Source organism: Vulpes lagopus, chromosome 12, assembly GCF_018345385.1.
Source record: "Vulpes lagopus strain Blue_001 chromosome 12, ASM1834538v1, whole genome shotgun sequence".
Classification (NCBI taxonomy): Eukaryota; Metazoa; Chordata; class Mammalia; order Carnivora; family Canidae; genus Vulpes; species Vulpes lagopus.
In genome coordinates, this window is record NC_054835.1 from 16,355,420 (window position 1) to 16,373,446 (window position 18,027).

Genomic DNA, 18,027 nt, shown 5'->3' on the forward strand with positions numbered 1-18,027 from the left:
CATTTAAGGTCTTGGCGATTCCTAAAGTGGAGTGCTGTCTGGGGACACTCTGAAAAATATAATTAAAAAAAGGTAAAAGAGGGATCCCTGGGTGACGCAGCGGTTTAGCGCCTGCCTTTGGCCCAGGGCGTGATCCTGGAGACCCGGGATCGAGTCCCACATCGGCCTCCCGGTGCATGGAGCCTGCTTCTCCCTCTGCCTATGTCTCTGCCTCTCTCTCTCTCTCTCTGTGACTATCATAAATAAATAAATAAATAAATAAATAAATAAATAAATAAATAAATAAATAAATTTTTTAAAAAAAGGTAAAAGAATCAAAAAATGCCTAACCATTCTTGGTCACTAATGGAAAAAATTTGAGCATATGCTTTTAAAGCTCAATTGCTTTAGATTTAGTATGTTTCAGCAGGAGGAAGCAAGAGACAGTACCTCCTCCCCTTTCTTTGCAAAGTATTTATAGTCTCTTTAATATTAATGCCTTATTTTCTTCCATCAATGGGCTTCATTTTCCTCCCAAAGAGAGGATGAGAATAAATCTGATGTGATGGAAGGGAAAAATTCAAACCATCCTGCTAGAGAACTGACAAATACAAATTCATAACCCTACATGATGAAGATCAATGTTATTTTTTTTTAATAGATTTTATTTATTTATTCATGAGAGACAGAGAGAGAGAGACAGAGACAGAGACACAGGCAGAAGGAGAAGCAGGCTCCATGCAGGGAGCCCGACGTGGGACTCAGTCCCAGGTCTCCAGGATCATGCCCTGGGCCGAGGGTGGCGCTAACCCGCTGAGCCACCTGGGCTGCCTGAAGATCACTGTTATACTGTGAACTCCCACCTTTTACCTAGTTCAGGGTCTTGGGGAGCACAGTTATTTTTGTTCTAATGCCTAAATTAGATGATAAGCTAATTTTGAGGATGAAAGCATAGAACACTTTTTCCTTGGAAGACAACAAGCTTTACTGATTGAGTTAATAAATCTTTATATCTCCAGGAAAAGAGACGGCAAGTATGATTAGTCCCCTTTTCTGAGGAAAATGGAGACATGGAAAATTTAAGAAACATGGCGCTGGACAGATACCAAGGACGGGGAGAAAATCTTTGTTTTCTGGGCCTGGCACTTTTTACCAAAATGAGGATAAGGAAGAGAAGAAAAAAGTCTCTCATAATACACCACATGGCTCTGAACCCATCCTGTTCAACCCTTTCGCCTACAATGTGAACGAAGACATAGAAGGCATGCCTGACCAGTCTGCTAATGATAAAATGGGGAGGTCATCAAGATTCCAAAAGGCCTCAACTGAGACAATCAAGCAAAACTAGCAAGATAAAACTGAGGGGAGAACAGAAATTCCAGCACTTGATCTCAAAAGAATCTCTTAAACAAACAGAGGAGGAAAAAGTTGAAAAGCAGTTCATATGAAAAAAGACCTGGACAGATGTTGCAAACTGTTGGCACGGATATGTTTTGATTGGCCTTAGCAGTATTTGTGAAAAACCCTAAGCCAACATCTAAAAATTTGGAGAGTCACATAAAAATCCGGATTTCCGGCTTCTCTTGAAAAACTGATAGATCTGGCATCTCCGGATCTGCATTCAGACATGACAACGGTTGGCTGGAACTGGGTTGCGCTGTCCCCTTTAGACAGGGCATTCACTTGCCCACTGGATACATGCATATGTAGATGCACACTAGCCTGCTGAAACCATTTAGGTCACTTTCTTAGCTCTGTGGGCATCTGTTTGGAACTCCTGACCTGAGGATTTCAGAGAACTGCCAACTTAGCAGAAGCCAGCATCGTGATACAGCTGCCAAAAATTTCACCCAGTCCAAGGTAATGGAAGAACACTGTCTGAACCAGTGGTCCTTAACTTTTGTTTTTTTTGTTGTTGTTGTTTTGTTTTATTTTTAGTTTTTTTTTTTTTTGGTCCTTAATTTTTGAAGAGTCATGGACTCTTTAGAGAATTTAGAAAAATCAATGAGTATTTTCTCAAAAAAAAAAAAAAGTCTATTCATACAAAAATGAGTCATTAACTTCAGGAATTATAATAATGAGGGATGCCTGGGTGGCTTAGTGGTTGAGCATCTACCTTCAGTTCAGGGTGTGATCTCAGGTTCCTGGGATCGAGTCCCGCATCCGGCTCCCTACAGGGAGCCTGCTTCTCCCTCTGCCGTATCTCTGCCTCTCTGTGTTTCTCATGAATAAATAAATAAAATATTTTTTAAAAAAGAATTATAATAATGAATTTCAGTCCCCCTGAGCCCCTAGTTCCCATGTGAATGAACAGCCCCCATGTACAACAAGGAGGTAAACGTCCCACTCTACATCCAACACAGTAGGTCTACTCCTGGCCAGGAACTACATTTTAAGAACGATGGTGACAAACTACAAGGCAACCAGGATGATAAAGGGTCTGGAAATCAGGTCATAAAGCTGAAGAAACTAAGAATGGCTAGCCTAGAAAAAGGAACACTAAGAAAGGAACATAATATCCATTTAAAATTTTAGAAACTATAATAAGGAAAAGGAATTAGGCTTACACTCATCCAGCTGGCAGAAGGAAGAGCAATGAGAAGTTACAATGAGGTCTATTTTACTATTTCAGTTCTGTCTAAGAAAGAAGTTTCTTACAATTAAAGCTGTTCAAAACTGGAAGACACTGAGACTGTCCTGCAGAACAACAAAATAGCAAGCTGCCCGTAACTGTGACTGTCCAAACAGAAGCAGGTCAATGAAACGTCAGAGATGTCATAGAAAGGATTCTTGAAGGGACGCCTGGATGGCTCAGTGGTTGAGTGTCTGCCTTTGGCTCAGGGCATGGTCCTGGGATCTAGTCCCACATCAGGCTCCCGGCGAGGAGCCTACTTCTCCCTCTGCCTGTGTCCCAGCCTCTCTCTGTGTATCGCTCATGAATAAATAAGTAAAATCTTAAAAAAAAAAAAAGAAAAGAAAAGATTCTTGAACTGGGTGCAACATTGTACTACAGATACTTAAAGCTTATTGCAATCAAATTTTGGTGAGCAGAGCTGGAGATGGCAATTAACAATTTCTTCCCCTCCCCAACCTTAGTCTTGCTCTGATGCAAGAGTTAACACTGTAGCCAAGCTCCACTCCAGAGACAGAAGCCCAGTAGCTCATCCTCTTGGTGTTTCTCAGTGAGCTTACTGGGAATTGGTCAAGCTTTGGCCACTCTTGACATTTCACATGCCAGCTTTTTCTTTTTCCAACCCACTCCTCTATTCACCTCTTTCTACTCACAGTCAAGCCGTCTGTTTTAATTCTCAGGAAGCTACGTAAGGTTCATAGCATATCAGATCATGTATTAGTTGAATTGACTCATCCACAAAGTTTGAAACATGTGGGCATTTAATTAAAGCTTTTGCCTGATGATTTCAGCAGAAGAAAATGGGGAGAATTCTGTGCTGTATTAACTTTGTATGAGCATCACAGTCTGGTTAGAAGAGGTCACAGACTAAATCAGTTCAAGTCTGCCACGTAGGAGGTGGTCAACAATCAGAGGCTCTCCAAAACGCAGAGCAGAGTGCTAACCGGGCAGCTAGTATTTCAGAAATTTCAAAAACCTAAACAAGGTGCCTTATGGGGTCTTTAATTTCTAAATCATTGCCTCCTCAGAAATACTTTTGTAGTGAGAAACACTGTTTTTCAAAAAGTTCTGCTAAAAATACCTTTTAAGACACCATGAATGGGAAGTAAACATTCCTCCCTTATTTACAGATTATAAGTTAGCACATCAGTTCTGGTTGAACACAATCAAGATGAAATTTATAAAACAAAAATTTCCTTTGGTCCATAATTATGGTCTCCTCCTGAGTGCTCCTCAGAAGATTAGGAAACAAGTTCTGAAGGCAGACTTTTACTCTATTCCAGGGAAGAGGGGAATCTGGGGCCTCTTGACCTATAAAATTCAGTATTTTGGAACATCCATAACTCTCCCAAGTCTGCCAGTCAAATAAGAGTCTCTCTTCAGCAAACCATCAGCCAGCCAGGGCTGGACAGCAAGACTTTTACCCCAGGAGTTGACAAGGAGGGGACCCAAAAGCTCCCTGGGAAAAAAAAAGTCTCTACTTCAGCTTGCATTACAAACTGCTGGAAAAGACAGATGGAGGGGATGACAGGAAAAGCAATTATTTCCACTGGGCTTCCTTTCTGTCTGGATTCTAAGGAGACGAACACAAAATTCCACCACAGATTGAAATGCTATCTAAACATTCTTAAATATGTGGTCTTGCTCTCTGAAATATAACCTGCCCTGCTGCAGCAACCTGTAACCTATTAATATGTGAAGGTGGGGAAGCCCGACATTCCCACAGGCTGTCTAATTTGGGGCCCGACTCTCCAATACCGCTAGTTTGTGACCACAGGTTAAAACATAAACAACGAACTAAAAGATACATAGCTACATATCATGACCCAACAAAAAGTCCTGACAAATCATTCACATCATTTTCACATTCTTGGAATTTTAAAAACCTGAGACTCTTCTATGTATTTTCATGAGCCATGGTAAGTGTAAGCTGAATCACACAAAATAGTTGTGCTATTATTTCAAATGGCAGTCATTTGGAACTAGTCACACACAAATCAAGCTCTCAACAGCTATATGGGGCCATATGCTGATCAAAATGATGTTTTATGGTAAAAGGTTTTTGTTTATTTACAATAAATAAAGTTTGACACAGATCAAATATTCAATACAGCTGAATAAAATGTTACTGTGCATGAACTATGTGTTGAGATGAATACAAAGATGAGGAAGATTCAGTTCTTGCCTCAAGGAACTTATAAGCCAGTCAAGGGGACAAGATGTGTGCACTAGTAAGTCAAAGGAGACCACAAAACCCAAATGGAAAGTATAAGCATGGGCCTGGGATTTTGTGGGCAGAAAGGACATACATCTAACTGAGAGATATCAGGATGAATCTGCTCATCTGTAGAACAAGAATTGTGGACCAGGTGAGTTCCAAGTCCCTTCTAGGTCTAAAATTCTGATTCTTTTTGTATATCCAGGTGAGCTAAACAGAAAATTTCATAGAGGAAGTAGTATTTGAGCTAGGCCTTAGGTAAGATTTTGAGGTGAAGTTACTGGAAGAAAAAAAGGAGAGAGAGCATTTCAGGCAAAAAGAAGTACATGGGTTCAGAAAGCACAGGGCATGCTTCTAGAGTACTAAGTCTGCTGTTTGGATTGATCTTAGCAGGAAGCAAAATTGCAAAGGCAGACTGAGGCCTTGAATGCCAAGCAAAGGAATTTGTATTTAATTCAGTAGACAGAGGCCACTGAGGTTTCTAAAGAGGTAGATGACAGGGCCAGACACAAAGAAGGTAAGCTAAAGGGCAGAAGGGGGCTGGAGTGTTTGCAGGCTACCTTGTTCCTCTTTATTACCTGCAAGGGCCCCATGTACACAGGCTTCACCTGTGAAGTGATGCTTCACGGGAGAAACCTGAATGACAAAAACAAAGCAATAAGAATTAAGAACCAAAAAAAAAAAAAAAAAAAGAATTAAGAACCAGGCAGGGATCAGGAAATTGGGTCAGTTCTAGAAAACTAATATACAGAAAACTAACTATACAGAAATACTGGCAATAACAAGGAAGAAGGTAGACACAAACAGGACAATGGAAGACAATTATTAGGATGAAAAGGATGTCATACAATGTAGGCAAAAACAGAGACATAGATAAAACTAAAAATGTAAGAAAAAAGAGACTCATAATACCTGTAAGCTACTAGCAGAGGAGGCAGGAGTATGAGAGATTAGGACATTTGTACATAGGCTGACACCTCCCATCCCCTGCAAATTTGGACAGCACAATGTATATTTTAAGAAATGAGCTGCACTACAAAATGTCAAAGAGGACAATTAACAGAACTGAGGCTACTACTGCCTGAGTCAGTACTGAAAAGGCAGAACAGACACCACACGAGAGGAAGGCTACGAAAGGTGTCTTTGGCACCTCTATTGTAACAGCAATTTCTGAAATACGGCACCTAAACAGAATAGAATCCAAATAAAAAGGAAAATGGTTAGCAGAGAATATCTGGCCCTCAGTCATGCAAGAATCCCTCCACCCCAGACATTCTTTTCTCCCTTTGTTCCCTTAGGAGGATCTAACCTCCTAAGTTAGATCCAAAAAGAACTACAAAACTTTGAAATGAATGTATGTCTGCCCCTGAGGAGAAAGACCAGGAAACGCTGGCTTTCTCACTTGGGCCTGGGTGCGATGTGCTACCATACACTCCTGGTTCCACGGACGCTGAGTGAGAACTCACTGCTGGTCTGGGCAGCCTACCTCTGGTATTAGCAGGACAGGTCATGAACATTTCCTGCTGCGTGTGGGGCACATCAGCAAGAAAGTGCTCTCCACAAGCAGGAAGATCAACACTTTGGATCATGAAGAAATCAGGAGAGTGTGATTAACATGGACGAATAAGTCACTTACTTGTCTGCCATCCTGCCCCACGTTTGTTTGACCTCTTACAACAGTTCGAATATTGTCATCCAGTCTCCTAGTGAAAAAGGTAAATAAGAATCATTAAAACAATCTCCATTCTAGGGTGACCCAAAGAAAAAAAGATACCCATCAACTTTTGCAGGTTGCACCCACTTGTCCGGAAAACCAAACAAGTCTGAAAGACAGAAGGAAGATGGAGACCTCAGACCCTAGCTGAGGCAGCAACAGTACTGTAAGAAGCCAAGCCCAGCAGAGACTGATGAGTGGTCTTTGTTTTTTAAAAAGGCTATTATTACTTAATATTCAGAGCTGTCCAAATGGGCCAAGGTAAAGTTTAGTATTTCGCAATGGAGAAAACCAGGAATGATGTTGCTGGAACTTTATGGAACAAGTCAGTGAATTCAAATTATCCCCCATGAAACCCTCAATAATGTCCTCAGAAATCTTAAAGAGCTAAGGAGCCAGAGTGCTATATGAAATCAGTGCTTCACCCCCTGGGCCCTGATTGGGCAAGCTGTGTGCGGCATGGGTCTGTGATCTCCGGCTCCAACAGGGACCATTCAGTGGCACCTCTGCCAGAGAAATTTAGATCAATTTCATTTTTCATTTAAAGAATCTTTTAAATGTATGTTGAAAGAAAGCTGAAAATAACCAGTTTGTGATGATTTGGAGATCATTAGGGAATCCCCATTTTCTGGGCAAATCCTGGACAACTTAGTAGTCTCCACTAGAACTGCTATAGCTGAAGTCCACTAAAACAACAAGAGGCCCTAACTAAACAAATTCATGGCAAAGGTCTTCACTGAAAGACCCAAAGCTGGTAAGGGAAAAAGAAATAATCTCCTGATTCAAAATGAAGGCTTCTCCCCATCAAAAGCCAACCAAAAAAAAAAAAAAAAAAAAAAAGCCAACCAAAATGGGGACACCTAGGTGGCTCCGTGGTTGAGCATCTGCCTTCGCCTCAGGGCATGATCCCAGGATCCCAGATGGAGTCCCATATCGGGCTCCCTGCAGGCAGCCTGCTTCTCTTTCTGCTTATGTCTCTGCCTCTTTTGGTGTCTTAAATGAATAAATAAATACTTAAAAAAAAAAAAAAAGAGTCAACCAAAATGAAAAAAAACAAAAACAACCAACAACTATATTTGAAGTAATGACACCAACCATTATAATATTAATTACAGTGAACAGACATTGACCACCTGGACAGCCATATGCCAAAACTGGAAATCCAGCCATACTACTGGGCAGGAAGGACACTTGATGTTTAACTCTGACAAGTGCACCCTAGATTAATCACAATATTTAATCTTGGGTCACCACAAATGCCAACCAGCAGATCTGACCATACTGTTAGCTGTTGTGTTGGCCAAGGGATACATGTATATGCCCATCCTTGTATCTAAGCCTTAGGAGTACAAAAAATGGTAAATCTGCTAAGGAATTAAAACCATTAAAAATACAATAGAAATGCTTTTGCCCCCTTTTATAATCAACCATTTTGAATAGCCTGCTAAAGCTTCCTTTCCTTTTCATAAATGATTGAAGACTGACCAAAGAATTGAATTCTTTGCCATGAGGTTCATAATGAAATCCACATAAAAGGATTATTTTTAAAAAAACTGTCATAAACAGCAAACTTGATATTTTGGTGTTCTAACAGATAAATGTGATCCAGAACATGATAAACTAAATCAACAGTATATTTTTCATTAATTATTAATAATCTTATGGTGTTACTTACCTTATTTTCAGTCTAATTTTGTTCACGACTTCATCTATGTTTGCCAGAGACTACAGTAAAGAAGAAAAGTGACAGCTATTATTTCACTTTCTAGAATTCCTCTTTTATAGGGAAATGAGCTATCAAGGCTATTTGACATCTCAAAAAATGTAATCATAGTGTGATACAATTTTATTTAAAAAGGTATAAGGATGCCTGGGTGGTTCAGTTCATTAAGCATCCAACTCTTGATTTCAGCTTAGGTCATGATTTAATAAGGGTCATGAGATCCAGCACCACATCTGTACTCTGCATTTGTGGCTCAATTGTTTTACTGGAACACAGTCACGCCCACTCATTTACATATTATCCACAGTTCCCTTTGAGGTACAAATGCAAAGCTGAAAAGTTGCAATGAGACAGAATGGTTCACAATGCCTAAGGTATTTACTATCCAGCCCTTTATAGAAAGTTCTCTGACCTCTGGTATATAGGATTGTGACAAATTCACACAACGAAATACATCAACAAAAATGAATGATTACAACACACAAAAATAGGAATAAATCTTACGAACATAATATTACACCAAAGAAACCAAGACACAAGAGTGTATATTGTATGACTCCATTTATATAGTTCAAAAATGAATGAGACTATTCTCTCATGTTAGAAGCCAGCAGGATAGTGGTTATCTCTGATGAAGATAGTTACTGTGAGGAGGCAAGAAGGGTCCATCTAAAGAGAGGGACACCTGGGTGGCTCAGTCAGTTAAGGGTCTGTCTGCCTTCAGCTCAATCATCATCATAGGGTCCCGGGATTGAGCTCCACATTGGGCTCTCTGCTCAAGGGAGTCTGCTTCTCCCTCTGCCTGCCCCCAGTTGTGCTCATGCTTTCTCTCTCTGTCTCTCAAATAAATATATGTTTAAAATCTTAAAAAAAAAAAAAAAGACAATGACAAAAACATGGACTATATTCAACCTGAGCTAGCAGAAAATGCGAGGAAATGGTGCCCCCTAGTGGAATAGAGATTGTATAATTTTATAGCACCATTTTAACTCAAGTAGTCAAAATATAATTTTTTAACTCCTCTTTCCCTTTCCTTCCACAGATATTTTACCTGAGAAGAAAGCAGGGGAGATGCAAGAGGAATTGTGCTTATAAACTGCTATCAGCAACTTATGGTGGCAGGAGGAGGAGGAGGCCAGAAGCCTGCCAAGAACCAGGTCACAAGTGTTTGAGATGTCAGACCAGACCATCTCCATTCCGTCTACTGTTCTGCCAAAGCCAATGATTATTCAGAATTTTCAGAAATCCAGACTGAGATGAAGATGAATCTCAGAAAAAAAGAAGTTATTTTAATTGAGGAATCTGCTGTCAAGTCACTCTGAAATCAGCCTGGGTATAAATGTTAACAGGAGCTGAGTCTGTCAGAGGACCTAGATTTGGCACAGCTCTGCCACTACAAACCTGCTATATGTACAGGGGGCAAGCTGTTTAACTTTTCTGAAGTTATATTTCCTCATGTGTAAATAGGACATAACAGTTCCTACCCTATCCCTGCTGGAACCCATTCCTTTAAAATACATATATATATATATATATACATATATATATATATGTATATATATATATATATTGGTATTTTAAATCAACTATTTAAAAAATATTAACATTTGGAGAATCTGGGTGAAAGGTAGTGAATTTGTTGTACTATTCTTATATGTTTTCCTAAAATGCATTATTATACCAAAATTTTAAAATAGTAATCTATTTGAAATTGGTAAAACAGGGTCATGACCAAAAATTCAAATAGTACAAAAGGATAAACAGCGAAAAGCAAGGCTGCTTCTCCCTGTCCTGACCGTCTCCCCTAATCCTTCTCCACAGAGGCAATGGCTCTGAGCTGGTTTCTTTTATATCTTCCCAGAAAGTCTATGTATTTAAAGCATATCCATAACTTATGTCCCCTTCTTTATATGATGCACATTGTCTTGCATCATATTTTTTTTCCTTAACAAAATAACTTGGAGGTCATTCCACAACAGTAAACATAGATTTGGATGATACAGTAACCAATTCTTAAATTTAATACTCCTTAAACATTAAGGTCTTGCTTAAATCATAACAATTTTTCTTTTTTTATAACAATTTTTTAAGAAGAATAATTCAAAATATTTATGCCTTCTGATGTTCAACTGCATTTAAGGGAGCAATAACCTGGAAATGACCTAAATGGCCAAAGTAGAACAGTTCAAATAAATCAGGCCACATTTACTCAAGGGACTTCTATGCCACTAAAGACGCTGGGCAAGGAGGGTCAGAGAAAACAAAGGTCGCTTATGCCAGCATGCTAATAAAAGGAAAACACTGAAAAATATCAAGTAAAAATATCAGGCCCATGAATGCAGCTATTAAAAGACCAGAAATGTCCTAAATTATCATGCTTGACCACATGCTAGCTGAACCAATGGGTGACCACTTTACCTTTATCTTTTAGATTTTCTGTTGGGGAAGCAAAAGGGAAAGGGTACTAACATTTAATGTAGATCTATTATGCAACACTCTTCTAGAGGGTTCTATAGACATTATTTCCCTTAAGTTAGGCATGCCATTTTCCTCTTCAGTGGGAAAAATGGAAATTTAGGCTCTGAAAGGACAGATGTTTTGTCCAAGGTCCTATATGTAACATTTAGCACAGATGGATCTGGTTGCAGTCAATCTGCCTTCTGGGTCTCTGCTCTTCCTTACTCCAAAATGTTACCTCTAAAGTTAGGTCCTTGACCTAACTTTTCTACATCCCACGTATCTGAGGGATGCTATCAGTTGAGTGCCTGCTATGTCGGTAATCCTCACTGGGATTGAGGGACTCTCCCCACAGGAATCCAGATTGGTGACCCTCATTGGAGATCATCTTCTCTTTTCAGAATCACCTATCTAGTTTAGTTATAATGTGATTGTACAGTTTTACCATTTAAAAATATTTTAATTAGGGACACCTGGGTGGCTCAGTGGTTGAATATCTGCCTTCAGCTCGGGTAGTGGTCCCAGGGTCCTGGGATGGGGTCCTGGGATCGAGGCCCACATCAGGCTCCCCGGGCTCCCCGCAGGGAGCCTGCTTCTCCTTCTGCCTATGTCTCTGCCTCTCTTTGTGTCTCTCATGAATAAATAAAATCTTAAAATAAATAAATAAAAATATTTTAATTATTTGGCGCACCTGGGTGGCTCAGTCAGTTAAGCATATGCCTTTGATTCAGGTCCTGGGATGGAATCTCACATTGGGTTCCCTGCTTCTCCCTCTCCTTTTTCCCCTCCCCCTGCTTGTCCAGGCGTTCTCTCTCTCTCTCTCTCTCTCTCTCAAATAAATAAAACCTTTAAAAATATAAAAATGTTTTAATTATTGAAAATTTTGTCCTGATTCTTTTTTTTATTTATTTGACACAGAGAGTGAGTACAAACAGGGGGAGCAGTAGGCAGCATTCTGGTATATTGCTTTCTATGGTTCCTTCTAAGCAAATATCTGGCTTAAAAAAAAAAATTAAACTGGAATGATAAACAATGTGGCATCTTATTACTGTTTTCACTTAACAACATAGACTCAGAGCATTTTGGGGGGGTCATTAAAAATTCTTTAGAAACAGCTTCATGTGACTCTTCTTTCAAAGTTCTTAGTTATATTACTTTCATGTTCATTTTTATTTATTTTTTAAAAAGATTTTATTTATTTATTCATGAGAGACCCAGAGAGAGAGGCAGAGACATAGGCAGAGGGAGAAGCAGGCTCCCCATAGGGAGTCTGATATGGGATTTTATCCCAGGACCCCAGGATCATTACCTGAGCCAAAGGCAGACACTCAACCACTGAACCACCTAGGTGCCCCTTATATTCATTTTTAATAGATTTTATCTAGATTTCCCTAATCAAACCTCTAATGAAAATATGACAAATGATTATCTTCAGTTTTCTACTAGGAAACTAGACAAGTTTTCCAGATCATTGTTACCAAACCCGGCTACTCTTCAAAACTAACCAGAGGATGCTATTACATACAGAAAACTGAGCTCTTCCCTAGATTTACAAACATCCACAGATCTCCTGCCTCCAGGCAGATACCTCCAGGTAACCACAGACTTGCAAGTAACTGCTATTCAATAGAAACTGTATACAAGGCAGCCTGGGTGGCTCAGCAGTTTAGCACCCCCTTCAGCCCAGGTCGTGATCCTGGAGACCAAGGGTCGAGTCCCGCGTCGGGTTCCCTGCATGGAGCCTGCTTCTCCCTCTGCCTGTGTCTCTGCCTCTCTCTCTCTCTCTCTCTCTGGTCTCTCATGAATGAATAAATAAAATCTTAAAAAAGAAACAAACCTGAATACACATCCTTCTCCTTAGAGTGACACTAAATTTATTCTTGATATACTGACATCTACTTTAAATATTCTAAATATTTGGGGTGCCCAGGTGACTCAGCAGTTGGGCAGCTGCATTCACCTTAGGTTGTGATCCCATGATCCAGGATCGAGTTCCGCATTACGCTCCTGCAAAGAGCGTACTTCTCCCTCTGCCTATGTCTCTGCCCACCCCCAACCCCCCCGCCCATGTCTCTCACAAATAAATAAATAATCTTTAAAAAATTTTTCTAAATATTTACTGCAAGCCCTTGAGGTATATAGGTGGGTTTTGCCCCAAATCTAGCAAGAGGTGAAAGAAATTGGCACTATTTTTTATTACCTTTTCGTTACGGTCCATGAGAATCTGGGTTGGAAAATGAACTGCTAGGTATAAATCTGGGATTGGGGAAATAAAGGTAAACCTTGTGTTACAGATTTTCTTAGTTTGCTAAGAAACTTCACTACAAGGTGCCTGGGTGGCTCAGCTGGTTAAATGTCTGCCTTCGGCTCAGGTCAGGATCCTGGGGTCCTAGGATCAAGCCCCATATCAGGATCCCTGCTTAGTGGTGAGTCTGCTCCTCCTTCTCCCTCTGATGCTCCCCCTGCTTGTCCTGTCTCATGCTCTGTCAAATAAATAAAATCTTTTTTTTTTTAATAAAATCTTAAAGAAAGAAAAACTTCACTACATATTAGCATGTATATGGAGGCATAATTAGATAAGACATATAACTGAATGTGTGTTTTTTTTTTTAATTTTTATTTATTTATGATAGTCACAGAGGGAGAAAGAGAGAGAGGCAGAGACATAGGCAGAGGGAGAAGCAGGCTCCATGCACCGGGAGCCCGATGTGGGATTCAATCCCGGGTCTCCAGGATCGCGCCCTGGGCCAAAGGCAGGCGCCAAACTGCTGCGCCACCCAGGGATCCCTGAATGTGTGTTATAACAAATGTCTAGCGTTACCTTCCGTAATTTAAAATCAAATACATACAAAAGCATACCAGAAAAAAGTAAGAACCTGGTGGTTTCCTGTATAATTTCCAAACCTAACAGTTATTTTTGCTTTGATGAGTCAGCATTCTTGATAGGTTGGGGCAGACGACATTTTCACAGCTAAAACTGCTGTCTTTATACCAGTTGTTCCCAAATTTCTGCCTCCAGCTAATTCCTAGAATTCCTCTTTCTGGCAGAAAACAATGAGCCCTAAAGACTATCTGTGAAACCTCAAAGACAATCACACAGAATCATACCATTTTTTCCAACTTCATTTAAAAAAATTAACATGTCTATTAGAAAATGTTTGAAGAATATATGCCAAAATATTAACAATTACCGGGATTATGAGCTCCAGACTCAAATATCCAACTACATATTTCTACCCGGAGGGCTCAAAAATGTTCAAGACTTAGCTCACTCTTACACCCTACTCCTACCATATTTACCACTGAAGCCTACTCTTTGTCTTTATGCCCAACCAAGGGTAAAGGTGTCAATATCCACCCAGTAGACCAGGCTAGAAATCAAAGTTCAAAATCCTTCATTTGGTGTCTATCGTGCAGCTGAAATGCCATTTCCTCTATGAAATCTTTCTGGAAGGCAGCCCCGGTGGCGCAGCAGTTTAGCACTGCCTGCAGCCCAGGGTGTGATCTTGGAGACCCGGGATCGAGTCCCATGTCGGGCTTCCTGCATGGAGCCTGCTTCTCCCTCTGCCTGTGTCTTTGCCTCTTTCTCGCTCTCTCTGAATAAATAAATAAATAAATCTTTAAAAAAAAGAAATATTTCTGGATCTGAAAAAGATTTATTTATTTTAGAGAGAGCATCGGCAGGGGCAGAGGGAGAGAATCTCAGAGAATCTCAGGCAGACTCCCTGCTGAGCACAGTGCCCATTCTGGGGCTGGATCTCTGGACCCTGAGATCATGATCTCAGCTGAAACCAAGAGTCAGACACTTAACAGACTGAGCCACCCAGGTGTCCCCAGGTGGAATTTTTTAAATGTGAATCTGATCCAGTCATTACCCTGACAAGAGTCCTTAAAAGAATACCCACTGCCTATAATCACAGTCCCTAGCCAGGGTGTGTACATTTCCAAGGGCTTTGTAATGATACCCATTAGAGTGTGAAGACAAAACATTAAAACCTCTATTTTTATTATTTCCATGATAAACCCTACTAAAACCTATTTACTTAAGACTGGTATTAGGAATATGTACATAATATTTTGAGAGTATATAAGCTTAAAATTAGCTCGGTGAAAATTAGTTGTGTGCAAAATATTTCAGTGAGAAGCATATGGTATCCAAAAAAACTGGAGACTGTGGGCCTAGAGAAGAGAATCCCTTCAGGACCCTTGTGCTGCCAACCCCTCCAGCCCCATCTCCTAGGAGGCTATGTTCCCTGCACACACTGTGTTTCTCATCTCCGAGCCTCTGCCCTGTGCTTTGAATGACCTTTCCCTGTCATTCTAGATTTCAGCGGTTCACTCTGCCTTAAACAGTGTTCTCCCAGCCTGCCACAGCCTGGCTCTTTCACAGGTATCAAGTCTCAGTTTATAGGTAAGTACCTCACAAATACCTTCCCCGCCCACTGGTCTAAAGGAGCCCCTCCCCGTGCTGTCATGTTCTTTCTCTGTGCCTGCTTTTTATCACAGCATCAACTATGCTTGATGATTTCTTATATATGTATTTGTTGATCTGTTTACTCTCTTCTTCCTTATATTAGATTCCACGAGACCGGGAACTTGCCTATCACATTTACCATTTCTCCCCAGTTTCTAAACAGTGCCTGGCACTTAGTAGACACTTAAATACATTTGACTAAGTGAAGTGAACAAACGACTCCTTTAAGATTTGGCAGAACGGCTGCCTCCTCTCTGAGGTTTTGAATTTTCTTAGGAAAAACTGTTCCTTTGTTCCTTACTAAACCCATTACGTACCTCTCCTATAGCATTCAACACTGTATCCCCCACCCAACCTTGATCATGTATACTTTAAGAGGGCATAGACTGGGCATTATTCATCTTTGTGTCCACAGCACCTAGCACAGTGATCAATATAGCTGACAGGTGCCCAATGAACATTTGCTGAATTCATAAAATGAAAAACCAAGCAGAACTGTAGCAGACTTTTCAACTCTGCTTTCTCTCTCTCTTTTTATTAAAGTAGGGTCCACAAGCCCAAAGTAGGGCTTGAACTCAGGACTTTGAGTTGGAGGCTTAATCAACTGAGTCACTCAGGTGCCCCCACCTCTGCTGTTTCTAACTCTGATCTACTTCTCACCTAAACACCCAAAATCCAATTTTGTAAGAAAAACCCATCTGTATAGGTAAGTCACCCAATGCAAAAAATAAATAAATAAATAATAAAGTCTGAAAACTTTGAAATAGGACAAAGCAGCCTTATGATTCCAGGGTTATCCTGTCCACTCTCACTCTTCTCTAATAATTTTAAAAATCCTTTCTACTTCCCACTATACTATGGAAAAATGTGGGAGGACTCTTACAAGGTAAAGGTATAATTTCAAATAATATGCTCACAATACAAAGAATTCTCTTACACAACAGCATTTGGCATAAGCTATCCCTCACCCCCAAACAGTTACAATGGGGTATGATTTGAATTTAACTCTCACTTGTTTATCAAGTCTCCTTAGATGATATAGTATAACACACCAATCATAATACTTATAGGATAAGCCAGAAACCACTGAAGTGAAGGAAACTATACTTACTTGTTCTGTTGGGAATAAGGTATTGATATACTCCACTGCATTGAAATCTGCACGATCTAGAGGATCCTGGCTTGGAAATACCTATATAAAGACAGGGGATTAAAAATAACTGTCATCCTTCTGTCTTGTTTTATGTATTATTTCTTTCCTTCCTACTGGATGGTAAATTACTTTGAAGGCAAAAAACCTATCTTTTTTCATTCTGTAAGCCTAATACACAACAATTGCTCAGTAAGATATTTGTGAAAGTCAATCTTTAATTTTCACCAACATCTGTAATTTTAACGTCTTGGTGCAACTAACAGAATGTGCAACAGTGGAAGTTCCACAATATCAACAAAATCCCACAGAAAGGAGAAATAAAGGGGCATTGCCCACTCTCAGATTAAACCAGCTGATGACATGACTGTAATAAGGAAGCCTTGATAAAAGACTTATGCACTATGTTTCGGGGATGGCTCAGCATTAGAATTCACTATGCATTGAAACAATTTTTTCACTTCAGACAGTGTCAGGAAATGGAGCTTGCCTTCGGGAACTGTCCATCTATTTAACAGAAGAAAGAATACTGTCTTCTGAAAAATAATTCCCTTCAAAAGCTATAACCTGAAGAACATATAACAAGGTAGATTATAGGGGATCCCTGGGTGGCTCAGCAGTTTGGTGCCTGCCTTTGGCCCAGGGCGCGATCCTGGAGTCCCAGGATCGAGTCCCACAACCGGCTCCCGGCATGGAGCCTGCTTCTCCCTCTGCCTGTGTCTCTGCCTCTCTCTCTCTCTCTATGTCTATCGTGAATAAATAAATAAAATCTTAAAAAAAAAAAACAAGGTAGATCATAAAAGAAGCTGAGTGATCCCCTGAGTACTGAATTTCACCAGCTCAAGATAGTCATTCTGAAAGGCAATTCTTTTCTGATGTCTGTTTATTAGATAAGGTTAACCTAAAACTCATTCTTATTAAGAAATAGCAAAAATGTGCTCTCCCAAAATCCTTGTCAAATGGTGACTGACTGCATTGTTTGTTTCTTCTATGAGAGCCCACTAGGCCCAAAGGAAAAATGAAATGCATGTCTTTTTCTGTCAGGAAGAGGTGGGTGGGAGGCTGTGGCCTGAACAACTAAACCTTTGCCCAATGGTCTAGCATCCTCAGGATGTGCCAAATGTACTTTATATGGGTAATCCAACCACTGGTAGAACACCACACATCCAAAAATCTATAAGTGGCACAATACAAATAAATTAGTACAGAGACAGACCTAGAGTAAGTGTTAACGCTCAATAAATATTACCATTAGCAATGGCAGTAACAGTACTTTACTTCACAACACTTCCCAGTGGTCACTAAATGTGGCATAATCCTCCTTTTCTTAAATCTTATCCCCTACACCAGTTCCATTAAGGGAAATCCTCTCCCTTTATCAGAAGCAATATCCTGAACAAGAGTCTAAGTGACTATTTCTAATATCATTACTCTTAAAAACTCAATAAACTGGAAAAGAGAATTTAGTCAACCAAAGAGTCCCTGAAGGGAAGGAAAGGAAGGTCTCCGGGGAATATTGTTCAATCTAACCCAAACTGATCAACATTAGGAATTCTCAACCACTGAAGTATGATAAAGGGGTCTTTTTTCAACCGTGTCCCCTCCCTCTGCTCAGGGACCCGCTTCAGGTATTAAAGTGGCTCCTCCTCTCAATCCCGAGTCCCTCACAAAGGGCTAGAT

The 18,027-nt window shown here is 40.2% G+C and overlaps 1 protein-coding gene across 2 annotated transcripts in view; it reads right to left on the minus strand.

The window, feature by feature from the left end:
• The window catches only part of VPS53 (VPS53 subunit of GARP complex), a 141,459-nt gene that overhangs the window by 122,854 nt on the left and 578 nt on the right, over positions 1-18,027 (minus strand). The window contains exons 2-4 of one of the 2 annotated variants that reach the window (XM_041725241.1): positions 16,309-16,389; positions 8,219-8,268; positions 6,466-6,532 (exon numbers count right to left, since the gene is read on the minus strand). In XM_041725241.1, the coding sequence (XP_041581175.1) occupies positions 6,466-6,532; positions 8,219-8,268; positions 16,309-16,389 (198 nt within the window). Of the gene's footprint in view, positions 1-5,407; positions 5,466-6,465; positions 6,533-8,218; positions 8,269-16,308; positions 16,390-18,027 lie in introns of those variants that run through there. The other variant, XM_041725242.1, reaches the window with a different exon arrangement.